The sequence below is a fragment of the Aspergillus ibericus genome (assembly GCF_003184845.1).
Source record: "Aspergillus ibericus CBS 121593 unplaced genomic scaffold BO80scaffold_63, whole genome shotgun sequence".
NCBI lineage: Eukaryota > Fungi > Ascomycota > Eurotiomycetes > Eurotiales > Aspergillaceae > Aspergillus > Aspergillus ibericus.
In genome coordinates this window covers 37,527-49,508 of record NW_020292161.1, presented here as the reverse complement: position 1 = coordinate 49,508, position 11,982 = coordinate 37,527, and the positions used below count along the sequence as shown (strand labels likewise).

General features: G+C 53.1%; 3 protein-coding genes across 3 annotated transcripts; all 3 read left to right on the top strand.

Annotated features, from left to right (window-relative positions):
• Window positions 1–504: 504 nt before the first annotated feature.
• Window positions 505–2,891, top strand: BO80DRAFT_392673 (FAD-binding domain-containing protein; the record flags this gene model as incomplete). The annotated part of the gene is made up of 3 exons (XM_025717230.1): window positions 505–757; window positions 822–1,363; window positions 1,407–2,891. The coding sequence occupies 3 exons, from the start codon at window positions 505–507 to the stop codon at window positions 2,403–2,405; spliced, it is 1,794 nt and encodes a 597-aa protein (XP_025570357.1). The 3' UTR covers window positions 2,406–2,891.
• A 776-nt stretch (window positions 2,892–3,667) lies between these two features.
• On the top strand, window positions 3,668–4,853 carry BO80DRAFT_392669 (uncharacterized protein; the record flags this gene model as incomplete). Its single annotated transcript, XM_025717229.1, has 2 exons — window positions 3,668–3,859; window positions 3,902–4,853. 2 exons carry the CDS (start codon window positions 3,668–3,670, stop codon window positions 4,652–4,654), a joined length of 945 nt encoding a protein of 314 aa, XP_025570356.1. The 3' UTR covers window positions 4,655–4,853.
• A 1,898-nt stretch (window positions 4,854–6,751) lies between these two features.
• fphA (putative sensor histidine kinase/response regulator) lies at window positions 6,752–10,840 on the top strand (the record flags this gene model as incomplete). The annotated part of the gene is made up of 2 exons (XM_025723489.1): window positions 6,752–10,342; window positions 10,393–10,840. The coding sequence occupies 2 exons, from the start codon at window positions 6,752–6,754 to the stop codon at window positions 10,720–10,722; spliced, it is 3,921 nt and encodes a 1,306-aa protein (XP_025570355.1). The 3' UTR covers window positions 10,723–10,840.
• Window positions 10,841–11,982: the final 1,142 nt, after the last annotated feature.

The following is an 11,982-nucleotide window of genomic DNA, read 5'->3' as shown; positions in this document are numbered from 1 at the left end:
AGTTCGGAGTCCGGAGAAAATCAGCATGGCTGGGGGAAGTTGTAGGAGGCCGGAGTTGTTGATCGGGCCGCCAACAAAGAAGGCATCACGCCGCCGCCTGCAGGCTTGAGCGCGAATCCCCGACCTCTCGAGTCAATTGCAGGTGACAATTAGATCTTATCCAGATGGCAATTCACGGTCTCCTGCTTCTACCCCTGCCAACGGATATATCGCATACTATACAACAAGCTGCCTCGTACTACTTCAAATATCCCGAGTGAGGTATTAAATCCTCCTTGAAGCCCATCTGTACTACTTTCTACTAAGCCTACGACGGGCTCGCACATATCCATGTAGGATTCATACAACAGTATGACGGTCGCTGGCCATCGTTGAGCGACCTGCTATACCCCTCTGCCAGCCTGGCAACCCCAGGTAGGTCCTTCCCTCGATACCCCAGCGAATGTACAGATAATACCCACCTCATCATTCTCACTCGTCAGCATCAACCGCAACAAATTAATCATGCTGGCAATTGTGGGGTTGCTCCTTGGGCTGCTGTCCCTGGTTAGCGGCAGTGTCAAATGCCGGTGTCAACCAGGCGACGCATGCTGGCCTTCGGAACACGATTGGAAAGCCTTGAATGACTCCATCCACGGTCATTTGGTTCGAGTGCGCCCGATCGGCCACATCTGCCATGAACCCTTCTATAACCGTACCTCCTGCAATGAGCTCGCTCGTTTGCAATCCGACGCTAATTGGCGCGCAGCGCAACCAGGTGCGAAGAGTCTATTGCCTGTGTTGGAAAGGTCTTGTTAACCAGCATCACGAGCAAATCACAGGAGCCCTGCAAAGCTTCAACTGGGAGAATTGGCCTCAAAAGCACGAGAGCTGCGCCATCGAGGCCAATCCAAACTCGACATGTCAGCAAGGGCGCATACCGTGGTACTCCGCAGTGGTCCACTCGGTCGACGAGATCCAGGAAGCAGTCCGATTTGCCAAGCAAAGAAATCTCCGGTTGGTCATCAAGAATACAGGTCATGACTCCTGCGGTCGCTCCGGTGCCCCCTATTCTCTCCAGATTCTGACAAATCGCCTGAAGAACATCACCTTCCATAACGACTTTGTCGCCTCTCGGGGGCACTCTAGAGTAAATATCTCGGCCATCACTAGGGTCCCAGCCGTCACGATAGGGGCCGGGGTCATGGTAGGCGAGCTTTACGCAGCGGCAGCTTCCCGAGGGTATATTGTTGTAGCGGGAGAGTGTACCACGGTGGGGGTTGCCGGGGGATACCTTCAAGGGGGCGGAGTATCAACTGTCCTGAGTCCAATGTACGGCTTGGCAGCAGACCATGTCCTAGAACTGGAGGTGGTGACTGCACAGGTATGCGGACCCCCATGGATCGCTATCGCGCTAACAGGCCTAGGGTGACTTGATCATTACAAATGATAACCAACACCAGGATCTGTTCTGGGCCCTCAAAGGAGGCGGAGGGGGCACCTACGGCATTGTCACCAGAGCCACAATGCGAGCATTCCCAGATATGCCGTCCGTTATATCCACCATCCATTTCACATCCACAGAGGCAGATGATAGATTTTGGCAGACCGTAACACACGTTGTGAGCCTGACTCGGTCTATGTCTGTCAACGGAAACTCCGGGCAGTACATAGTAGGTCGCCTGTCGAACTTCCACTGGTTCGTTAACTGGACCATGTTTGTGCTGAACGAGACCAATTCACAATTGGTCGATAGCCAGGTTCGGCCCTTCCTAAGCCTTCTCGGCTGGCTTGGAATCAAGTACCAGTACCATTCTACTGTGTACCCCAAGATCAGCACCTTCCTAGCCATCCCCAAACAGGCAGATATTGGCGGAGTCGGATACCTGCAGAGCAGTAAAGTGGTGTCGGAGTCATTTATGGCTAGCATCCGCGGCCCCTCAGGTCTGGTGGCGTCCCTCTCGAAGCTTGCATTGGATCCTGGTGCGCTGGTGACGGTCAATGTGCTTGGCGGACAGGTGAACATCAACACCAGTGGGATGCATACCTGTGTACATCCCAATTGGCGGTCATCTGCCCTCCTGGTAGTCTTGATGCAATCATTCCCCCCCACGTTCCAAGCGCAAGCTGCTGCACTTGAGAAGCTTATCCGAGTAAATGCGCCGGTTCTCACCTCGATCGACCCAGGCAGTACCGGGGTCTATTTCAACGAGGCCGCCCCCACGCAGGACGACTTCCAGACGGCTTTCTGGGATCGCCACTATGAGCGGCTACGGCGCATCAAGAACCAGTGGGATATAGACGGATTGTTCATGGTCCGGAACGGGGTAGGCAGCGAAGATTGGGATGTGGAGGGCATGTGCCGGAAGAACACGACCGCACGGTCCTCGAGACCAAACTATCGGGCAAATGCTTTGCCATCGTAGGCTGGTGGTATTGCCCGAGGCCAGGGATGGAAAGGCCCAGAGTATTTCAGTAGATACTCAATGTTAGCTGACCCTGTTGTAAATCTGCAACTCTAGTCTCCTTCTGAATGCGGCAGCGTTTGATCTCCATAGCCTGAGACGGATCTCCCAGAGCTGAGGCCGAATAGGAAAAGTAAAGGGCAACTTAGAGACGCTTGGGGTATGGTATAAAGTTAAGAGTGCGTTGATCCAGCCCTGGTACCACTGGCATGGAAGTTGGGAGGCAGGAAAGAGGGTTTCTGGAAGAGGGGAAAGGTTGAAGGTCGGATACGAACATATACTTTGGGGCGTTGGTTTCGGACGAGACGATCCCAGGAGGAGGGCATGTGACCATGGATGGACTCAGCCCCACCCACCAGCCACAGCCACTTGCCGAGTTCGTCGCTGCCCCGGCAGTCCTTCAGTTGGTCCCGGCTAGACCCCGCCCGGCCTAGTGCCTGCCGGCGAGAACCAAGCAGAGCGCGCGCAGAACCCGAGCCGGTGGTTTCAACCCCGGACTTTCCTCTCCCTCTTCCTGTCTCTCGCTTCTCTGTCTTTCGCCTCCCCGCTCCTTTCTCTTTTCCAACATCTTCATCGCCATTCCACGGCGGGTTGAGTCCGTCCCTTTATTCTGCACTCTCTTCTCCCCCCTCCCTTCTTTCCTTCTCCTTCCCTACCCTTCCTTGCGCTTTTCTTCTCTCGGCGACCTCCTTCAACTATACTTTAAATAGACCTTCTGTGGCGCCATCCAGAAACCTTCCGACCCTCTCTCCCCTGTCGCGCTTCAGGGTCCCTCCCTTCGGTCGGTACGAACGGTACAACCGGTACGAACGCCCACCCTGATCGTCACCGGTGTTACTCCTCGTCGCAGAAATAGAACGCCGGCGCTGGCTTGCGCTCCATGGCCGCTCTCTAAAGACGGGACCTGCGCGACAATTAAAGGAGGCCCGTCTGGACCTAGTCATTCGGGACCCCTTGCGATCGGCTTGGTGAAGATAAGGATGCAAAATAAAGCGTGGTTTGGTTTCACATCTCCCATTTCGTCTCGTCGCTCGATTGCCTGGAATCATGACTCGAGTCACCGGACTTTAAAACCAACTTGATATGGCGCTCCGTTCTTCAACCCGTTGCAATTGGAATCTACAAGCGGTCTACTGCCCGTACTCTCTGACTCTGAAAAGTCTGGGAGGGTAGGGCCTGCTCCCTCACTCTACCCCAGCGCACACGTTACTGCTTATCGCGACATGTGGGACTCCCTCTCCAGTCCACCCGAGGGCCTCATTGGAGGTTATCAAGGGGGCAGCCTCGTGATCAAAATTCTCATGGCAGTCTTCAGTTCAATTGCTCTCTACAATGCCGTTGAACTTGTCATCCTCATTTTCCTCACCTTCACGCGCTATAGTGGTCTTTATTTCTGGACCATGCTACTCTCCGCTGTGTTTGGCGTCATTCCCCACGCCATCGGCTATCTGCTAGAGTTTTTCGCCATTGGGCCGATCTGGTTCGCGGTCACCTTCTCCACGATCGGCTTCTATTTCATGGTCCCCGGCCAATCCATCGTCCTCTACTCCCGGCTCCACTTGGTGGTCCAGAGCCAAACGCTACTCCGGCGGGTGCTCTACCTGATCATCTTTGACGCCATCGTCTTGCTGATACCCACCACCATTCTCACCTATTCCACCATCTATATCGGCACCGTTCCAATCATTAAGGGATACAATGTGGTGGAGCGGATGCAGTTGGCGTGGTTTTGCGCGCAGGAGATATTCATCTCGTTCATCTACATATTTGAGACCCTCAAGCTCCTCCGGCTGCGACCGGAGAAGGACCCTGAGCGGCATAAGACCATGTATGAGTTGATCGCCATCAACCTGGTGATCATTCTGCTGGATGTCGCACTCTTGGTTCTCGAGTACGTCGGCCTCTACACGCTGCAGACCACTCTCAAGGCCGCCGTCTATAGTGTCAAGCTCAAGCTAGAGTTTGGTGTCCTGAGAAAGCTTGTCTCGCTTGTGAATACACGCCACTCGGAATCGAGTTCGTCGGATCAGGAAGACTTCCCAACCTTTGTTGATCCGGACCAGATCACTGGGGATGTAACACATGCGGCCCCTGCCAATAGTCGAAGGCAGTCACGGTATCCGTGGACCGCCATCTCCATGGACAGTCTGATTTTATCCGAACGAAGAAGTCAGCACGTTACTTCTTCAGAATTACCCCGCTCTCCGTGAAGTGCAACTTATTCCACCCCCCCTGTCTCACTCCCGAGAGACTCCCACGCCGCTCATTTAGCGCACGGGACTCCCACTGTCCCTGGGGTTCGGCTTCTGTGATCGTGTATATAAGCATTGATAGATAGTTTCAGATGAGTATACTTGTACATACAGCCGGGTTTGTATATATATATATATATATATATTTTTTTTCCCCAGCGGCCGTGATTCTTGGGTGTAATTAGCGAACCTCCGTGTGGGGCCGGATGTCCGACCCTGAGACAGCGGATGTAGACCAAGTCGCAGAATGAAAGCTGGGAATAAGATGGGATCGCGAGGGCCATTCTGACGAGCCCGGGGGGAGGAGTGGGTCGGAACTCGGAACTAGGCTGAAGGCCGGCTCGGAATCATCGTCACCAGCTGGGCCCTGATCGAATGGGTTGGATCCGTGCATGAGACCGGTGCGGTGCATCGGCAAGCTACGAGTGGACACCGCGGTGGACCAGTCCAAGCTTGTCGGGGAGAAGAGGAGCCCTTAATGAGGTATCATATAGTCCAGTCTCAGCAGTCGGCCCTACCTCACTATGGAGACACTACATAATCGACCGGCACACATCTTGTTTCTGAAGGGTTTCCAGGCAGACTAGCGACCAAGCCGCGCATCTTACCGGATCACGACCAGGCTAGTGGCCCAAGAAGACCGGGCAGATCGTTACGATCGTATCCGTCGGGGCCACGGAGTTAACCTTACATGCATCCCAGTGGTGGGATGGCTGGTGCAGTACCTGGACCCCCGTCCAGTACCTGATTCCTGGGGACCTACCGATGTGGTACACCATACGTGGCCCTGCCAGTGTCAGTGCCACCATCTGGTGAACCCTGGGAGCATAACAACCCAATTATGGCAGGGATTCGATGACTAAGGGGTCCTTACAATAACTAAGTACTGGTACTTAGGACATCGTACCCCGGAACAATCCCATGATGTCACCATGGCATCCTTCAATACTGTGACTACTATTGTCACTCCCAACTGACTTTCACCCACCTTACTAGCACTTATGCCTGAGTTGGGGATCAACCAGTACCCTGCTCTGCTCTTCCTCTCCTAAGGAAGAATTCAGGGCCAAAAGACAGGTCTGAATCATGTTGGGCTTCCACAGGATTTATCTAGTCGGACTGACTAGTAAGTGATACTTGCATCGACCTAGTCGGGCCTCTGCAGTGGAGTTCATATCGATACGGACGAGCCGGAATAACGGGAGGCCAGCGGAGGCTGAAGGTTTGATTGGCAGGAACGTTGCCCGATCGTTTGGGATGGCGTACGGTAATTTACCGTCGCCCACTCGGGCGGGAAGCCCAGTGGGGGGCCTCAAGGCTCTGTGATTGGCCGCTGCCAACTTTTTGCCCATCAACGGCTTGGGGCTAACCCCAAGCGGGCAGGCGGCCTTGACTTACCCGCTCTATCTGGCAGTCACCCATGGGGACGGACCACCGACCCTCGATGAACTGAATCTTTTTCCTCTCCCTCTGACTGCACCGCCGCTGTCCTCGTCGCTGGATCGCCTGCCCCAGGGGCGTTTGAATTCCCGACCCTTACCTCTCTCTGGTAACTCTCCGGCCTCCTTTCCTGGGCATTGAGCCACGAACTATATCACCATCGCCGCCGCTATATCGCTCCCCGGTCACCATCCCACCTGCAACCCCTCATTTGGTATTGAACCTCCCACTTTCACTGGTATGTCAATGTTCTTGGGCTGCCCAGCCCTGCCGTCGGGCCTCGTTGCCCACTGCCGGCCAGATTTCAGGTCACCGCTAATCCTGTTCTCGCGATACTCCAGAATTTTCCCCATACCTCCCCGAGATTCTCCATACCTTACGCCACGTCCCGGGCCAAATAGCTTCGTGCGGTCGGCTTTATCCCAGGTTTTTTTCTTGAGCGTTTAGTCGGCTGGACAGAACGATCAGCTCGTTCTTTCCCTCTCAATAATCGACGTGGAGGACCTGTCCTCGCATCGCTGATGTCACCCTGCCGTTCCTACTCCCCAATGCGCCCTTGACCGTCCGTGACGAGAACCCAATTCCTCACAGGGCCACCGTGCCCTAGTCTTAAAAATGGTGTCGAACAATTCCCCCGCCACGGATAACAATCCGCCCCCCGAAGTGTCGGAGACCTTGAACGAAGACACCCCGGTTCCGGATCAGGGGCACACGGCGCCCATGGAAGGTGCCACTGTCGGCGGGACAGATAGAGTATACCCGATTCGATCGATCATCTCCTTCAACCCTCCTCCCACCGCTGCGATCCAGCCAACCGTAACGACCGAGCTACGTTCGCCTCGGAGTGGGGCGCGCTCGTATTCGATCATTGACGCGGAGACCTGGGATCAATTGAATTCCCAATCCACCACTTCCCCACAAACCGATGCCTTCCTCAGTCAACCGAGTAATACTCCGGACCGAATGGGACGGCTTCCGCAGCAGCTTCCCGAGATCTACTCCCCTAGCTCGAACGTGGAGGATCAAGACCTCACCAAGGACACGAATTCCGCACAGCGAAAGCTAGGACCAGTAGGGGGTGATGCCAGCCTCGTTACCGCGCGATTCCAGCATGTGATCACAGAGGGTGGCCATGCTGTCGTAACCGGCAACACCCCTGATTCTTTTCGCGCATGCGAAGACGAACCAATTCACATTCCCGGCGCTGTACAAACCTTTGGCGTGATGGTGGTGCTGCGCGAACAGCCGGGGGATGTTCTGACCGTTCATGTGGCCAGTGAGAACTCAGAGGCTATTTTAGGCCACTCGCCAAGTAGTCTTTTTGCGTTGGAGAGCTTTTCCGACATACTGCAGGCCGATCAAACGGACATCCTTCTGGATCATATTGACTTCATTCGCGACGAGGCATATGATCCCGCTGCGGATGGCCCGGAGGTCTTCATCCTGGCTGTTAATGACCGAATGGGGCGGCCTCGACGGTTTTGGTGTGCCATTCACGTCAATTTGGCCCACAGAGACGTGATCATTTGCGAGTTCGAGTTGGAGGATGACCGCATCAATCCTCTGAATGCTACGGGACGGACGACACCCACTTCCCCAACGGATACCCTGGGGTTCGAACCGACACCGGATCAGCTAGCCAGTAGCACTGTTAATATAAGCCAGCCACTACGAGTCCTTCGGAATGCGCGCAGGCGAAGGGGCGAAGCGGCTGCCATGGAGGTGTTCAGTATTGTTAGCCAAATCCAGGATCAGCTGGGTGATGCGCAAAACTTAGATACATTGCTTAACATCACGATTGGGATCGTCAAGGAATTGACCGGATTTCACCGCGTCATGATTTATCAGTTTGATACAGAGGCCAATGGAACCGTGGTGGCAGAGTTAGTCGACATGAGAACGACCAAGGACCTGTATAAAGGGTTGCACTTCCCATCGTCGGATATTCCGAAGCAAGCTCGCGACTTGTATCGGCTCAATAAAGTTCGTATACTCTACGACCGTGAGCAAATGAGCTCCCGGCTGGTCTGTCGCAGCGTTGAGGACCTCAAGACGCCGTTGGATATGACGCACGCCTACCTGCGTGCGATGTCTCCGATTCACATCAAGTATCTAGCCAACATGGGGGTCCGTTCATCCATGTCCATCAGCATCAACAGCCCCCATGATCTCTGGGGCTTGATCTCATGTCACACTCACGGAGAGTCCGTGATGCGGGTGCCTTTTCCAATTCGAAAGATGTGTCGGCTGATCGGCGATACCCTCTCGCGGAACATCGAGCGTCTCTCTTACGCATCCCGTCTCCAGGCACGCAAGCTCATCAACACCATTCCAACCGACGCCAATCCCTCAGGGTACATAATCGCTTCGTCGGATGACTTACTGAAGCTATTCGATGCCGACTACGGTGCCCTGTCGATCCGAGGGGAGACCAAAATTCTCGGGAAATCCACCGAGTCACAGGAGATGCTGGCGTTGCTCGAGTTCCTCAAGATGCGTCAGCTCAACTCCGTGGTCGCATCGCATCATGTGAAGAAGGACTTCCCAGACCTGCATTATCCTCCGGGATTCAAGGAGATTTCGGGAATGCTGTACGTGCCTCTCTCGGCCGATGGCAAGGATTTCATCGTCTTCTTTCGACGAGGCGAACTCACTGAGATCAAATGGGGTGGCAATCCGTATACGAAGACCTTGCGGGATGGCCACCTTGAGCCCCGGGCGAGTTTCCAGGCCTGGAGCGAGACGGTCATCGACCGGGCTCGCGAATGGACCGAGTCGGAAGTTGAAACCGCCGCCGTCTTGTGCTTGGTGTATGGCAAGTTCATCAAGGTCTGGCGACAGCAAGAGGCGGCGTTGGAGGGTTCGCAGTTGACAAAGCTACTTCTGGCCAACTCCGCCCATGAAGTCCGAACCCCATTGAACGCCATCGTCAATTACTTGGAGATCGCCCTAGAGGGGACCCTTGACACCGAAACTCGCGACAACCTGACCAAGTCCTACTCCGCCTCTAAATCCCTGATCTACGTCATTAACGATCTGCTGGATCTCACTAATACCGAAAAGGGACACAGCCTCATCAAAGACGAACCCTTCGACTTGCCGTTGGTTTTCAAGGAAGCGACGGGGATGTTCGACGGCGAGGCGCACCGTAAAGGGATCGACTATACCATCCGCACTCATCCGGGAGTGCCCAAAACCGTTGTCGGCGATGAACGGCGCGTTCGGCAGGCCATCTCTAATTTGATCTCCAATGCCATTCAGCATACATCCACCGGTGGTGTCACTGTTGAAATGTGGCGGGCTCCTGGCAATGCGGTGCCGGGGGTGGCAAATATCCATATGACAGTCCTCGATACGGGGACGGGCATGTCTTCCGCTATGCTCGAAACCCTGTTCCAGGAACTGGAGCAGGTTTCCTCGGAAGATGACAGCTACTTCTTCGATCGAGATGCAAATGGGGGCTCGCAGGAGAATACCAATCCACGCGAGAAAGGTGTCCTGGGGCTGGGGCTTGCTCTGGTCTCCCGCATCGTGCGGAATACTCACGGTCAGCTCACCGTGCGGTCCGAGGAAGGGAAGGGCAGTCGCTTCCAAATCTGGCTCCAATTTACTACTCCAGATGATGCGCCCTCCGATGCACTTGATGGCTCGGGCCCCCCGACGCCGGATGATGGCTCGATTCCGTTTGAAGCAAAGGAAGAGTTCGTTCTAGTCGATAATAGCTCCTCCGCTCCAAGTGAGGGATGGCGACGTGATGGTAGCCATGACGGTGAAAATCATCAGTCTGACGGTGAGGTCGGTGCCGCCGTCATGCCAGGGATTTCCATCGATCGCGCGACAGATGAAGCTGCCGGTCTGCTTCCATCTTCGGATCGTCGCAAAGTCGTTACCTTGCCCTCAACCCCCAAACCATTAGAAATTGACTCGCGCGAGACGCCTCCGACATCCGCTCCACCTCCACACCCTAAAACAGACTCTGCAGGGCCTACTGAAACGACCGCTCCTCCTCCGGAAGCAGACTCTAAGAACCATCCCGGCACGTACAGTGTTCTTGTTGCCGAGGACGACCCTATCAATGGCAAGATTGTACAAAAGCGACTTGGGAAAACCGGTCACACTGTTCATCTAACGGTCAACGGCGAAGAATGCGCGGCTTCCTACCGCGACGATTCTGCGCGTTTTGACGTCGTCTTGATGGACATTCAGGTATGATCCCTCCTTGGGCAGTGTGCGATGGGTATACTAATACGAGTCAGATGCCGATTGTGGATGGGATCAACTCGACCAAGATGATTCGCCAGTTTGAAGCCATATCACCAGACAACGCAGCCCTTTCCCCAATCGCGAAGCTGAACAAGCGAGTCCCCGTCTTTGCAGTTTCAGCCTCACTCCTGGAGAAGGATATGTCCTTGTACGTTGATGCGGGCTTCGACGGATGGATCATGAAGCCTATCAACTTCAATCGTCTGAAAGTGCTCTTTGACGGTCTCCAAGATGAAGGTACTAGGAGCAACGCTACGTATCATCCTGGCTATGACTGGGAGCAGGGCGGCTGGTTCACATCTACTCCCCACGAGGAGCAATAATACACGACTCCATTCACTTCTATCCCGGATCATCTAATCTACCTACCGACTAACGAAAGTTGAACATGCCTCGATCATGCTATATGTCGGCCTTTCGTTCTATCTACCTTTCTTACACAAGCTTCTCTGCATCGATTTCGCAAAAGCAACCCAGCAAATTCAACGGCAGCCATGATGACGAAGAAAACGAGTGATCCACATTTTATGCGATTTGTTTTGACCGGTCGGGCCCCATCTTTCCAAAATCTCGTTCTTCAATGTATACCCCCATTAGTTGATATGTCTCGGCTTTACATCTGTTGCGTTCCAACATGGGATCTAAGTCCGTCCATCTATCATGGTTTGATATGCGCATGTTATGTCTATTGGTCAATGAGCATACGTACAGCCAGATAGCAAACATGATTTCGTTTATTTTTTCTATCAATTGATCATATGATCATGTTTTCCTCACTGTACCATATGTCACCATACCTAAGCATGGGACCCATCGTTATCTTTCGGGCGTGAAATCTGCATGCATTGGGTTATTTCAGAAGCGACTTCTCTGTCTTTTTACCTTTCTTCCCATCAGGGAAGCCTATGTCATTCCATCCCTTGACACAGTATGTATCATCACAATCAACAACAACACTATCCAAACAGACACAACTCTTATCCCGCAACCCAAATGAGATAGAACTAGATACATAATTATTCACACCTAGTACGTAGTCCTCTCATCCATCTTAATAAATATACCTTGACCTCGACCTTTCATTCACCGCCTTGAGACCAGATATCATCTCTCTCGACATTGAAGTATACTCAATCAATCATACATGTAGAGGTGCGATGTACTAAACATAAATCCCGTCCTTATTCTATCCTATTCCACGGAGTAGACGTATCTCAAACAATCCTACTGCTTATTTTAGAAACGACGGCATCAGGAACAAATGTAAGTATTTGGATTCAAAGGATATTATATACGTAGTACTTACAGGGATTACGATGAAAGCCTATGCAACTGAAGTGAGATATGTTTGCGGGTGGTGGTGGTAGTAGTAGTAGTAGTAGTATATTGAGTTACTTGGGTTGTGAGAGTGAGTTACGATTTTTTCTAAATTATTGTGTTTGGGGATGGAGAAGATAGAATAGAGGGATAGTGATAGTACTATGTACTGTATACTGCTTAGTGGGGCGGAAGAGAGAAACATGTCTAGTATATTTTCTAATGAGGGTGTGATTTGTTTTAATTTGTGTTTTCTTTTTTCTTTT